Source organism: Plecotus auritus, assembly GCF_963455305.1.
Source record: "Plecotus auritus genome assembly, chromosome: 1".
Lineage (NCBI taxonomy): Eukaryota > Metazoa > Chordata > Mammalia > Chiroptera > Vespertilionidae > Plecotus > Plecotus auritus.
The window spans coordinates 247,239,728-247,254,088 of NC_137770.1; the positions used below are offsets into that span (position 1 = coordinate 247,239,728).

At 54.1% G+C, this 14,361-nt stretch overlaps 1 protein-coding gene across 6 annotated transcripts in view; it reads right to left on the reverse strand.

The window, feature by feature from the left end:
* The window catches only part of GRK4 (G protein-coupled receptor kinase 4), a 67,568-nt gene that overhangs the window by 19,773 nt on the left and 33,434 nt on the right, over positions 1-14,361 (reverse strand). For 3 of the 6 annotated variants that reach the window (XM_080681268.1, XM_080681267.1, XM_080681266.1), the window contains 4 exons: positions 11,619-11,696; positions 5,468-5,571; positions 2,828-2,920; positions 1,057-1,120 (listed from right to left, as the gene is read on the reverse strand). The exons of 1 other annotated variant lie outside the window; for it this stretch is intronic. In XM_080681268.1, the coding sequence (XP_080537394.1) occupies positions 1,057-1,120; positions 2,828-2,920; positions 5,468-5,571; positions 11,619-11,696 (339 nt within the window). Of the gene's footprint in view, positions 1-1,056; positions 1,121-2,827; positions 2,921-5,467; positions 5,572-11,618; positions 11,697-14,361 lie in introns of those variants that run through there. 2 more of the 6 variants (XM_080681269.1, XM_080681271.1) reach the window with 2 other exon arrangements.

Consider the following 14,361-nt stretch of genomic DNA (forward strand, 5'->3'; position numbering starts at 1 on the left):
TCACTGCAGGTAATTCCTGAAGCAGCGGCGTCGCCTTCAATCACCTCGGCGAGGTGCACTGCGTCTCTGTCCCACCACGGGTGGCTCCGCCTGGCACAGCCATCACGTTTAAAAACCGTCTCTCGTGAATTTGTGGGTAGTTTCCCCAGGATTCTCCTAAATGTACACATTCTCTAACACTCTTTGGTAGAGGCAGAAGGTGAATGTATGTGCAAACCGAGTTGAGTTGAATAAGCACATACAAGAACATGCTTTTGTCCTTCACGAACTTTTCGACTAGCCCTAAATTATGGAAGTAGGGGAACAAAAATTCCACCACATAGAGACAGAACTACCCGCCCTGGCCGGGTAGCTCAGTTGGTCAGAGTGTCGTCCCGATACACGCAAGTTGTGGGTCCGATCTCCAGCCAGGGCACATACAAAAATTAACCAATGAATGCATCAATTACATGGAACAACAAATCGACGTTTCTCTCTCTCTTCTCTTTCTCTAAAAAAAAAAAAAAAAAAATCAATAAATTAAAAAAAAGAACAACCTTTCAATCAGGACAGACAGAGCCTGCACATTGGACATAGGAAACAACGTTTTTATGAAGTGAAAGGTAAAAACAAAAGATAATGATTTTTTTCCCCCAAAAAACTTCCTGATTTTTTATTTTTATAAAAATGTTTTTATTGACTTCAGAGAGAGGAAGAGAAAGGGAGAGAGGGGCAGTAACATTGATGATGAGAGAGAATCGCTGATGGGCTGCCTCCTGCCTGCCCCCTATTGGGATCGAGCCCACAACGCAGGCAGGTGCCCTGACCTGGAATCAAACCACGATCTCCCGGTTCATGGTCGACACTCAACCACTGAGCCACACTGGCTGGGCACTTCCGAATTTTGTTAAAAGCTTTTACTAAAGTACCTTTTGCGCCAAGTTCAATCCTAATGCTCGTGCTTGGCTGAAGTTATGCCCCGTACCTGGTGTGGAAGTCAGTGTGCGAGCTAAGTGGATGGCTACCGGAGTAGGTGCCTCTGCAATACCGCGCTCACATTGGTCACGTGACACTTACCTCTCCAAATCCACCTTTTCCTAGAACTCTGTAATGTCTAAATGTTTTCTTTGTTACTGGCCGCCTGAGTAACAAAAAAAAAGTTTCAGGTCTCACATCACATTGTCATTTTAAAGCAGAACAGCCTACCTCGCTCTTATCCTAGGCTTAGTTACGGACCTCACTGGTCCGGGGGGGCGGGATGTCTGTGCTTGGGGACTGTGGCCCTCAGGGGGACAGCTCTCAGCTGCACTCAGCAACAAGCACACGGAACATTTTTCACTGAAAACACTGATGACAGATGCAGAATGGCCCAGTTACCTTTACTAACGAAAGACAAGTCTGCAACTAGCCCACATGTGAAGTGTTGTTATTCTCAGGCATCCCCCACAGGCCGGTCAGAAAGCTGCTGAGGAAAAGGACGGGTCTACAGCACGCCATCCTTTGAAAAACCGGACATCTCGGAAAACATGTCTGAGCTAGAACTGGAAAAGTGGTCAATCTATCTATATATATAAAAGGCTAAGCAACCAGCTAAGCGCCTGGCCCACCGGCCGGTAGCTATGACACACACTGACCGCCAGGGGGCAGATGCTTAACGCAGGAGCTGCCGAGCAACAGCAACTCTGCAGAGTGCCCTCGTGGGATGTCAGACTGCTGGTTCCCACCCGATCCCCGCGGGCCAGGCCGAGGAACCCCACCTGCCGGAGGGACCCCACTCACTCTGCAGACGCCCTTTGAGCCCCAGCGCTTCCCCAGGTGCAGCCGGCTGGGGCGGGACTATGGGAGGTTGGCTCCAGGGCGTGTCCAGCCCATCTCGCCCAGTCCCACCCCGCCGGCCACCTTCTAATTAATTTCCTTTCAATGTGCACGAATCCGTGCACCAGGCCTCTAGTCAATAATAATTGTAGCCCTGGCCGGTGTCGCTCAGTGGTTAGAGTGTTGGCCCAAGCACTGAAGTGTCGAGGGTTCGACTGCCAGTCAAGGGCATGTACCTGGGTTGCAGGTTTGATCCCCGGCCCTGGTTGGGGTGTGTTCGGGAGGCAACCAATCGATGTATCTCTCTCACGTCAATGTATTTCTCTCTCTTCTCCCCCTTACCCCCTCACTTCCAATCTCTCTAGAAATCAATGGAAAGAATATCCTCTCTCTTCAGGTGAGGATTCAAAGTAAAAATAATAACAATTGTAACAATAACACTAGTGGCAGCTAACACTCTGTGAGCACTTACTCTGCACACAGGACTAGGAAGGCTAAGCATTTCACACGCATTTCTCAGGCGACTGGGCATCTAGTGGTGTGGATCATGAGCACCTCAGCTGACAGAACCAGGACCTGAAGCTCACAAAGGCTAAGTCACTTGCCTGAGGCCATACACCCGCAGGAGGCCACACAGCTGCAGGAGGCCGCACAGCTGCAGGAGGTTGGCACAGCTGCAGGAGGCCGGCACAGCTGCAGGAGGCCGCACAGCTGCAGGAGGCCGCACAGCTGCAGGAGGCCGCACAGCTGCAGGAGGCCGCACAGCCTGACCCCCACTACACTATATGTCTGTGACCCTAGGACATGCTTTATTTTCTAACTACTGCACCAAGAGGGCTGACAACCATTTAAAAAAGACAGAACAGAGTCAACTGAATGAGAAGAAATAACACACATTAATAATTTCTGTACAGAAATATCACATAAAGGCCAAGATTTCCAAGAGTACTTTGACAGATGGAAAAGCATACATCAATCAGGGTGATTATGAGAAGTTACCATTCTTTTCACTGAATCTTAAGGGAGAACATACCTTTCCAGCCATTTCCACTGTAAAAATCGAGAAAAATATGGGCTTTCTTGGTATTCTTCAAATGGTCTTCCACTTAAAAAGTGATGGACAACTCTAGAAAAAGATTGCGTGCAATTACACACCGCTGTTTCATTACAGCATGGAAACAGCTGTGTTAGTGCGCCATGAGCCCTGGACACGGGCAAGTCCGTCACACACACACTATTCAACACTGAACTCGAAACCATAGGCGTCCCCAACGGGTTCCAATGCCGTCCGTGAGAATACGAAGGGAAGAATTCAAAGGAAATGAAATCAATTTACCCTCCCCAAGTCAGAGATTCTCCTTATGTATATGGACATCAGAGAAACAAATACTTTACAAAAACAATCTGTCAGTAAAAAGACAGTAGTTTAAAGCATATTCAAAGTGTGTGTGCACGCATAGGCCTGTATATTTCAGGAGGGAATTTAAACATTTTGTAAATAAAATGGAGGAATGTCTAACTGATAATAGTCAAAGGCAGATTGTACTGTCCTGTGGGAATTGCGTACCAGCAGGGAAGTTTATTTATATATACATGCATATATGTATAAATATAAAAGTCACAAGGCAGAAAATGTTAATATGCGACACAACCGTTTTCTGACACTGGAAATGAAGCACTCAATAAATTATTTGCCCTGATCGGTTTGGCTCAGTGGATAGAGCGTCGGCCTGCGGACTGAAGGGTCCCAGGTTCGATTCCGGTCAAGAGCATGTACCTTGGTTGCGGGCACATCCCCAGTGGGGGGTGTGCAAGAGGCAGCTGATCGATGTTTCTCTCTCATTGATGTTTCTAACTCTCTGTCCCTCTCCCTTCCTCTCTGTAAAAAATCAATAAAATATATTTTAAAAAAATAAAATAAAATAAAATAAAAATAAATAAATTATTTGACGCTGCACATTTTTTCAGATTTTATGCAATTGGCCATGCACTTAGGGTTTTTATAACTCTATTTTAGAAGTGATCAAGTTCTTCCTCGGGGAGTAGGTAAGGGGTGGAAGGCAGCCTGTCCTACTGAGTGGGCTGCAAGCTCGCTCCGGACGCTGGAGGGAACACGCTTCGGAGGGTCCCCACCCGCTCCGAGACCTCTCAGGGGAGCTCGGCAGCAGAGCTGCAGTTACAGTGACACTGAGGCCGCATGCGCTCGGAACCCAGTCTCACAGAGGGGTGTTCCCGAGGCCGCACGGTGTGACGTCATGGCTCGGACAGTGGGATGTGGGTGGCTTCTGATTTTTAAAAAGCATAACCCACATAGGCAAAAGCTCTCCAGTCCTCCATGCTTTTAAGAGTGGACCAGGTCCTGAGAGGAAAGGCTTGAACGGCTGCTACATTCAATCTTAAAACTAAACACTGTGCCGAAACCGGTTTGGCTCAGTGGATAGAGCGTCGGCCTGCGGACTGAAGGGTCCCAGGTTCGATTCCGGTCAAGGGCATGTACCTTGGATGCGGGCACATCCCCAGTGGGAGGTGTGCAGGAGGCAGCTGATGGATGTTTCTCTCTCATCGATGTTTCTAACTCTCTCTCCCTCTCCCTTCCTTTCTGTAAAATATCAATAAAACATATTTAAAAAAAAAAAAAAAAACACAAACAACTAAACACTGCTCGGAGGCCACCGGGCCCAGCTCCTCACCTCCTCGTGGACAGGCCTGCTGCCGGACGCCGGGGCACCCGTCGTGCAGGAGCAGGCGGGCAGCTCAAACCCCAGCTTCTCGGAGTCAGCTCAAGGACTGACAGCGCTGTCACTTCCATCGTCCTCACCAAGCTATTTAAGAGTGGCCGTGAAAGCACCACACCGACAGCAGCTTACGCCCCAGGGTGAGGCAAAGCGGGCTGACCGATTCCACGTGGAAGATAATACAGTAACTAACAAAGACCAACACGAGACTGAACTCTGCTTCGCACACTCACCGCGGGAAGCCCCCTTTCCCTCACCCTGTATCACACTGTGTATTCCTCAGCCCGTGTAAATCAATGGTGACCGTCAACCTACAGCACTTCCCAAGTTCACTTCCTAACTCGCCTACCTCAGAACAGTGAACTGCTGGTCGGCTCCAGTCCGGGAAATAAGGCCCCGCCCACATTTCAAACAATTATCACATTTGAAACTGCACAGTCCCGGCTGTATTTCCAGTGGTTATTGTCAGCCTGGGTACCAGAAGGATCCTGGGTTCGATTCCCAGTCAAGGGCACGTACCTGGATTGCAGGTTCGATCCTGGCCCTAGTCTAGGCGTGTGCAGGAGGCAACCAACCGGTGTCTCTCTCTCATGTTGATGTTTCTCTCTCTTTCCCTTCCGCTCTCTCTAAAGTCATTGTTAAAGAAACATTTTATGTAACTTTTCATCCCAGACACCAGCATTTGGGAGGCTGAGCAGAGGGCCAGGAGCTAGCGGAGTGATGCTACTACCCTGGCTCTCGACGTGACTGCCTCAGGGGGTCACCTAAGCACGTGCAATGTGGCTCCTCGTCCCCGGCCCGAGTGGAAGCGGCCATTTCAGTCTCCATCTCAGTCTCCACAGAACGCTGATAGGAACGTGTCTCCTGCCCAGAAGCCTCCTGCGGGCCCCGCCTCAGGGCGAGCCCCGAGCGCTGGGCAGGCGGGCACAGCGCCTTACCTGACACATTCCTTGAACAGTTCTTTGGAGGGGATCTCCTTCAGTCGCAACCTGCACGCTCTCACGACACGGGCAGAAATCCGGGGCAAAGGCGCTGCCGCGGTCTTCACAGCACAAACCAAAGACATGACAATTAGCGATCTCACAGCTTACCAATTATGAGCAAACCTAACGCTTCTTGTAAAAATGGAAACACGAAGTGCACGAGGTAAGTCTAGGTACCACCGTCCCTGCCCAGCCTCACCTCCCAGGGTCCAGGGCGTCACCTCTTCCCGGGATATCACAACAGAGCGGGAGCAGCGTCTCCAGAGGTACTGCACCCCACATCACAGCATCACTCACACGACAGCCAAAGGTGGGCGCGACCCAGTGTCCGGGGCCAACAGAACGTGGTCCACCATTCAAAGGGGTATTATCCAGCCTTAAAATGGACGGGAGCTCTGACACCTGCCACACACGAATGGGCTGTGAGGGCAACATGCTAAGTGGAACACGCCATCGTGGAAGGGCAAGTTCTGTACGACCTACTTGTATGCCGTCCCGACAGCGTCAAGTTCATGAACGACAACAAGAAGAGTGGGTGCCACGGGCTGGGGAGGGGGCATGAGGGGCTGCTGTTTTAACGGGGGCCAGGGTTTTAGTTTTGCATGATGAAAAACGTTCTGGAGAGGATGCTGGTGACGGCTGTACAATGGGAATGTACTTAACGACGAATTTTATACTTTTTTTTTTTTACCACAATTAAAATGCAAACACACACACACACAAATGCTCAGAAATACACACACTTTTTCCTCAAACAAATGGAATAAAAACTATGCACAAATGTTCCTCAACTTAGGATGAGATCATGTCCCAACAAACCCACCCTGAATTCAGAGTATCATAGGTCAAGACTACCCAACTCCGCCGCTCAGCCAAGCTGGCCGGAAACGTGCTCAGAGCACTTACAGCGGCCCAAACCTGGGCAGCTGTCTTCCACTCCTTCCCTCTCTCCTCAGAGGAGTCACGGGGAATTTTGTAGACATGCTGGGACACGGAAACACAAAAAATCTCCAGAAAATGATGACAACACAGCACACTGCAGAGCAGAGGTGGGGAATCCTTTTTCTGCCAAGGGCCATTTGGATATTTATAACATCACGAGATGCCTGGTGCACGAATTCGTGCATGGGTGGGGTCCGGCAGCCCGCCACCCCCAGCTCCCCACATCGGGGTGATGGGCCAGGCCAGCTGAGGGGAGGGGCCACAGGAGGTTGGCCAGCCAGCCCTGCCCCCGACAGGGGTGGGGAGAGCTGATCGGGGGCGGGGCCGGCTTGGGGGGGGGGGGGCTGGAGAAGACCCACGGAGCTGGCGCTGAGCACAGGCCCCAGCTGCCCCGGGAGGGCGGCCTCAGCAAGAACAAACCCCAGAAGGCTCTGCGAACGCCCGGAGCTCCCTTCCGCCAGGCGGGCTCGGAGCTGGCGTCTCCGGTTCATGAGACACAGCCCGGCACTCGCCTTTGTCTGTTGGTCAAACCCACTGCACCGAAAAACTTGTTCCCCTTCTTCTCTTGGGGCCCCGACAGCAAACGCGGGCCGATTGGAAGACGCGGGCCCCAGGGGCAGAGCCAGGCGCCGCCGTCACCCGGAATTTAGGCCTCAGACACTGGGCAGCCATCTCCACGGAACAGAGCACACCGTTTCAGCCTTAATTCTCCCCCACCACGTGCCCCGCTGCTGCTCTTTAGCCGGGATCCGCTGAGCTAAGGACCAAAGACCGAGTTCCCTTTGAGGTGGGATCCACCGGAGCCGGCTGGTGGCGGCCCCTCCCAGGCGGCTGCCTTCCCCCTGCCCCGTGTGCTCCGAGCCGGTGCGTTTCTGGCGCTGCCGGATGGCGGGCTGCTGGTCAGGCAGCAGGTCCACAGGGTTTCTCTCCGCCGCCTTCCTGGCCTCCCAGCAGCACCCTCCGGCCCGGCGTGCCCGGCGGCTGTGGCTAGAGCCAGGACTCGGAGAGCGAAGGAGCTGGACCCGCAGGTGGCCAGGCCGCGCCCCCCACCCTGCTTCTCAGTTTCGCTCACGTGGATGGGGCCAAAGCCCGCTGCCGGAGACTGGCACCACGTGGGGAGGGTCTCAGCAGGGAGAGGGGCGCCCTGACCTGCAGCCTTGGTGACGCTCATCTCGGTGCCCAGCTGATCGAATTCGCCCCACAGAGCCGTCACCTCAAGCTGCACGCTCACGTTGGCCACCTTCGCGTTCCTTCCCGGCGCCTTGGCGGCTGCCACGCAACTGGCCCCGGGCCCTCGGGCTGAGCAGCGGCGCTGGTGGCGGCCCCTGCGGCTGCGTGTCATAGCAACCAGTTGTCCCAGTGGGTCGTTCCGCCGCCATGGTCGCTGGGCTTCTATTATATAGGTTCCCAGGCCATACAAAATCATCACCTTAAAAGAGCCTGCTGTACTTGGTCAAAGATTTAATTAACTCACCACCAACGCCTTGGCAGGGCCAGACCACATGATGTCACGGGCTGTATATGGCCCTCGGGCCAGTGTTCCCACTCCTGCTGTGGAGTGTCAGCTGTGACCCTTGTGATCGGTGGCACCACGAGAGCATCGTCCGGCATGTCCCGAGCCAGAGACAATCCAATGTGGCGTGCCCGCTACTCCACGCCCAGCGCTCTCTCACAGCGGGAGAGGGAAGCCGCGCCGGGCTGCCCGCCCGCCCACAGTTTTGTGTGCTCTCCAGTGGCCGTCTGTTTTGGTGAGTTCACCTGCCTATGAAACGCTTCCGTCGCCAGCTCCCTCCTCTTCACACACCACTGCCGCCAGCACCTCTGGACAGCTGTGTGACGGGAGCGTCCCAGAAGTACAACCGCTCGCTCCAAGGACACACGTTTAAATGTTGGTATTTAGTGTAAAACTGCCTCCAGTCGGCCGTGTCACTCACGCTCCCCGTGTGCCAGTGCCCCGTTCCCTTCCCGCTCCTCCGGAGGATTCCGGGGAGAACACACAACAGCTTGTCCAGCTCATGCTCACCAGAAAGAAGGCGTGCATCCTAGACTGATTTCTGACTGTGCTATTCCTGTTACCAGAGCAAAACTGTGCGTTTTCTGTAAGTCAGACCAACTGTTTCAGCAAAGAAGTTGAACTATTGATAGAAATACACAATGAGAAAACTCACATAAGAAGTTTATTGTTGTAACTGATGATGATTACTAGCTGTCATTTAAATGATCTAAGACAAGCCCTCGCCAGCTTGGCGCAGTGGATGGAGTCGGCCTGTGGACTGAAAGGTCCCGGTTCGATTCCAGTCAAAGGCATGTACCTCGGTTGCAGGCTCCTCCCGGGCCCTGGTCAGGGCTCGTGCAGGAGGCAACCAGTAGATGTGTTTCTCTCACATCGATGTTTCCCTCTGTCCTTCCCTCTCTTCTACTCTCCCTAAAAATCAATGGAAAAATATCCCCAAGTGAGGATTAACAAAAAAGTAAAAGATAAATTATCTAAGGTAAGTGCAGCCTTTACACGGGCGTGTGTCACTTAGCCTCACTACCCGGTGGACGAGGTGTGGCCGCAGCGCGTTCCGTACCCACGGCAGAAAGAGGGAGAGCAGAGACGATCACGCTCTTGGACTCCCCAGACCAGGCTCCCCGACACGCAAGGCCAGGACGAGGGCAAGAGGCTTCATTCCTTCCACCCTTCAGAAAAGAAGTCTGCTCAGCCATCCACTCAACAAACACACCTTGTCCCAGGCGAAGGAGACAACATTCTCACAGAACGTAAAGCCCTCAAATCTCAAAACTGTCTCAAAAAACATTTTCACGAAATACTTCTCAGTGTTTTCCACAGTTTTAGGTCCTTTCCCACGGTCTCAATTCTCTGTAGCTGAGTAGCAGATTAATTCCATCAAGCGGCTTAATGACTAACTTCACGCAGATGCTTTTCCGGTCACTGAGACCATCTTCATGCTAATGACGCCGTTCCCACAGACAGGGAAAGCAGTGCGGGAGCCCGCCCTGCGCAGAGGGCGGAAGGCATGCCAGCCAGCAGGTAAGGTGGACTCCTCCTGGGGCCGCAAGTTAAGGAACAGGAGCTCCTTTTCAGAAGGGGTGGGGGCCTTGCTTTTGAAGTCCTACACATGAAGAACAGGCGGCAAAGTCCATTGGCGGGGACCGAGGGGGGGGCAAATATATGCTTATTTTTCTCTGTTAAAAACATAGACATTACTATTTTTTACGACTGGGTTGTCTTTATTGTTGAATTTAAGAGTTCTTTCTATACCCTGGATACCAGACCCTGAGCAGATCTTGGCTTTGCAGGTAATTTCTCCCATTCTACAGGCTGTCTGCTCACTTTCTTTATAGGGCTCTTTGAAGCACCAAGTTTTTAATTTTGATCAAGTCCAGTTTATTTACTTATTTATTCATTTAAAAAATGTTTATCCTCACCCAAGGAGTGGTGAAATTTTTTCATTGATTCTAGAGAGACGGGAAGGGAGGGGGGAAGGAAGAGGAAGAAGTATCGATGTGACAGAGACACATCGATTGGTTGGCTCCTATACCAACTCCAACCGGGGGCAGGGACTGGACCTGCAACCCAGGTACCTGGCCTTGACCAGGAATCGAACCCACAGCCCTCCAGTGCGCAGGCCTGTGCTCTAACCACTGAGCCATGTTGGGCTTAGGTTGCTATCCTTTCAATGTGCTAGGACACCAGTCTAAACCAAGGTCACGAAGATCTCACTTGAAAGTTTTATAGCGACACGTCCACCTCAGAGACTTCCTCTGGGAGTTCTACGGCTTTAACTCCTACGTTGACGTGCTCCATCCATTTGGAATTGTGCTCTGTATGTGGTGTGAGGTAAGGCCAACTCCATTCTTTTGCACGTGGACGTCCAGCTGGCCCAGCAGTCTGTCGAATGGTGACTTTTTCCCCAGAGTCCTCGTAGGCTGTTGTAAGTTGTGGGAAGCCACCCGTGGTCTTCACTCTCAGAGAAGTGTAAACTAGGAGCCCGGAGCGCTGGTGAACCTTGAGCCCGGGCAAGGGCCAGAGCTATGCACCGATTGTTTGGTCCAGACAATGGGGGCTCAAGCAATTTCCTGACCAAATAGTCTCCGAGTCAATCTTCACTAATATTTACTGACCTTTAGGATAGTCTGTCTGCTACCGGAATTGCCTGCCTGCCTAAGGGCTAGATGTGCATCCAAAATGGAATAAAAGGTTGGCAAGGCCTGGGCACCAGGGAAGTCCTGGGCACTGGGGACTCTCCGCCTGGCCCCCAATATTTCCAAATTATTATTTCTGGTCTCGTCTCTTTCATTTGCGTGCAGCCCCTTCTCCAGATCCTGAACCCTGAACCACGCAGGATGTGGGTCTTCACAGTAAGTCAGCTGACTTCAAAGGGATGTGCCGGCTCCTGCATGGGTCCCCGCCCACGGATGGGGTGACTGTCCTTGTGCCAGCACCATGCAGCTTCTCGGGTCAGTTACTAGCTTCTGCAGAAAGGGGAGCTCGGGATTATAATGAACCTACAGATCATGGTGGGGAGTGTTGTCATCTTAAAAATATCAAGTCTTCTAATCCATGAACATGGGAAGTCTACTTAAGTCCTTTAATTTCTTTCAATGATGGTTTTAAGCACAAAAGTCTGGCACTTTTTATATTTACTCCGCTTTTCTTTTTGATGCTATTGTAAATGGAATTGCTTTCTTAATTTCACTTTGGATTTTAATTGCTAGTGTACAGAAATACAACTGAATTTTGTATGGTGATCCAGTGTCCTGCAACCTTGACAAACTCAGTTATTAGTTTTTTCTCCCTAATGTGTGTGCGGACACCTTGGGATTTTCTACATGCAAGTGCTATGGTCTGCATGTGTCCCCTCAAAACTCCTATGTTGAGATCCTACCCCCAAGTGACACTATGGAGACGTAAGGCCCTCGGGAGGCGCTTAGATCGGGAGGAGGGAGCCTCGCGAGTGGGGCCAGGGCCCTTACAGAGGAGCTCCGAGCCCCCCGTGAGGACACCAGTGGGACGGTGCCAGCCAAGAGCCAGGGAGAGGAGCTGCATAAGAAAGTAGAGATGTTAACACACTGTTATATTTACCCAATTAGGTAAATGACTCTGCACTCTAATTACGTAAGTTACTTACAAATCTCTGCATCTAACGAAGAAACACACCTCATTAACGAAGAACATGCTTAAGATTAACTGTCCACGCTCTCTTCGGTCCTCGTCAGGGGCGACTTCATATTCTGCCTGAGTGCAGAGACGACAGGAAAGAAACGTTAGCTGCACTTCTCACTGACGTCAGGTGGCTTCAAATCCTCTGGCTTCTGGAACTGACTGGCAGCCCACGACCAGAGAGCAGCCCCACTGGGCCAGGGTCTCCCGAGAGCTCTGGGGGTTAATGATACAGCAGAGCAGCGCATTCCACGTGCCCGGTCTTATACTTTCAGCCCGGAACGGTGGCCAAACAAACAAACAGCTCACAGAAGTGCCCAGCTGGCACCGGGACACCTGAGTGCAGTTCCCAGGACTCAGTCACCTCCCACAGGGCCCGGGGGAGACCGTCCCAGGGACTAAGTCACCTCCCACAGGGAACAGGGGACAGACCGTCCCAGGGACTCAGTCACCTCCCACAGGGAACAGGGGACAGACCGTCCCAGGGACTAAGTCACCTCCCACAGGGGCCGGGGAGAGACCGTCCCAGGGACTCAGTCACCTCCCACAGGGAACAGGGGACAGACCGTCCCAGGGACTAAGTCACCTCCCACAGGGCCCGGGGGAGACCGTCCCAGGGACTAAGTCACCTCCCACAGGGGCCGGGGAGAGACCGTCCCAGGGACTCAGTCACCTCCCACAGGGAACAGGGGACAGACCGTCCCAGGGACTAAGTCACCTCCCACAGGGGCCGGGGAGAGACCGTCCCAGGGACTCAGTCACCTCCCACAGGGAACAGGGGACAGACCGTCCCAGGGACTCAGTCACCTCCCACAGGGCCCGGGGGAGACCGTCCCAGGGACTCAGTCACCTCCCACAGGGCCCGGGGGAGACCGTCCCAGGGACTCAGTCACCTCCCACAGGGAACAGGGGACAGACCGTCCCAGGGACTCAGTCACCCCCCACAGGGAACAGGGGACAGACCGCCCAGGGACTCAGTCACCCCCCACAGGGAACAGGGGACAGACCGTCCCAGGGACTCAGTCACCTCCCACAGGGGCCGGGGAGAGACCGTCCCAGGGACTCAGTCACCTCCCACAGGGGCCGGGGAGACAGACCGTCCCAGGGACTCAGTCACCTCCCACAGGGGCAGGGGGAGACCGTCCCAGGGACTCAGTCACCTCCCACAGGGGCCGGGGGAGAGACCGTCCCAGGGACTCAGTCACCCCCCACAGGGAACAGGGGACAGACCGTCCCAGGGACTCAGTCACCCCCCACAGGGAACAGGGGACAGACCGTCCCAGGGACTCAGTCACCCCCCACAGGGAACAGGGGACAGACCGTCCCAGGGACTCAGTCACCTCCCACAGGGCCCGGGGAGACAGACCGTCCCAGGGACTCAGTCACCTCCCACAGGGGCAGGGGGAGAGACCGTCCCAGGGACTCAGTCACCTCCCACAGGGCCCGGGGAGACAGACCGTCCCAGGGACTCAGTCACCTCCCACAGGGGCAGGGGAGACAGACCGTCCCAGGGACTCAGTCACCTCCCACAGGGGCCGGGGGAGAGACCGTCCCAGGGACTCAGTCACCCCCACAGGGAACAGGGGACAGACCGTCCCAGGGACTCAGTCACCCCCCACAGGGAACAGGGGACAGACCGTCCCAGGGACTCAGTCACCTCCCACAGGGAACAGGGGACAGACCGTCCCAGGGACTCAGTCACCTCCCACAGGGGCCGGGACAGACCGTCCCAGGGACTCAGTCACCTCCCACAGGGGCCGGGGGAGAGGCTGCAAGAACAGACAAGGCCACACAGGCCGGAACAGAGGAAGCATCAGAGCAGAACCTGATCGACAGCTAAACATCTACAAAGGACAGGAAGGAGGAGGAAACGGGAAAAGGGTCAGAGAAGAAGCGAAGGCCGGGTAAGAGCATTTCTAGAAGCCGCTCAGCCACGCCCACAGCTCGGGGACAGCACGAGGGGCCGAGGCAGCCCTGGGCTTTGGAGGGAAGCACTGAGCCCACGCAGCCTGACAGCCGGGCGGCGCTGGGAGGGGGGAGAAGAGACCAAAGGAAGTCCATCTGCTGAACACACACAAGTACCGGAGAGCGAGCCCTGGTCACTCTGCACCCGTCACAGGCCCAGCGCGGGGCTGGCCATGGCGGAAGGCAGCGAGGCCGCACGGGCGGGTTCCGGCGTGCTGCTGACCGGTGCCAGCACAGCGCTCACCCAAGGAACCTGCCAGCTTCCGCGGGACGCTGGCTGTGTGGTACCCAGTTAGTGGGAAGGAAGCGCTGTGTCCGTGACGGGCCTCTGATGTGGGCAGGACAGTCAGTCCCTCGAACACAACGCCCCGCTGCTGCCATGGTGAGTGCACCGCTGGCTCCACGAAGCGAGACTCGCCTGGCAGCCTGGTGGGCCCGGCTCAATCCGCCGAAGGTCTGAGACAAGCAGAGCGGACCTTCCCGGAAGAAATTTGTGCCTAACACAGCGGCTTCACCCATTTCTGGAGTTCCGCCCTGCCTTCCCGATAGCCTGCCTCACAGATGGCAGACTCTCCTAGCCAGACCTCACAGCCATGATTCCTGTTAGCCAATCACTTCATATCTAACTCCTAACGGTCACGTTCCTTTCACTGAGCCCTGACTGATAGATGTCATCGGTCTCTGAACTCCTAAAATATGGCAGCTTGGCAAATATAACCCAACTAGAGGCCCAGTGCACAGTCGTGCACGGGTGGGGTCCGGCCTGGGGGAGGGG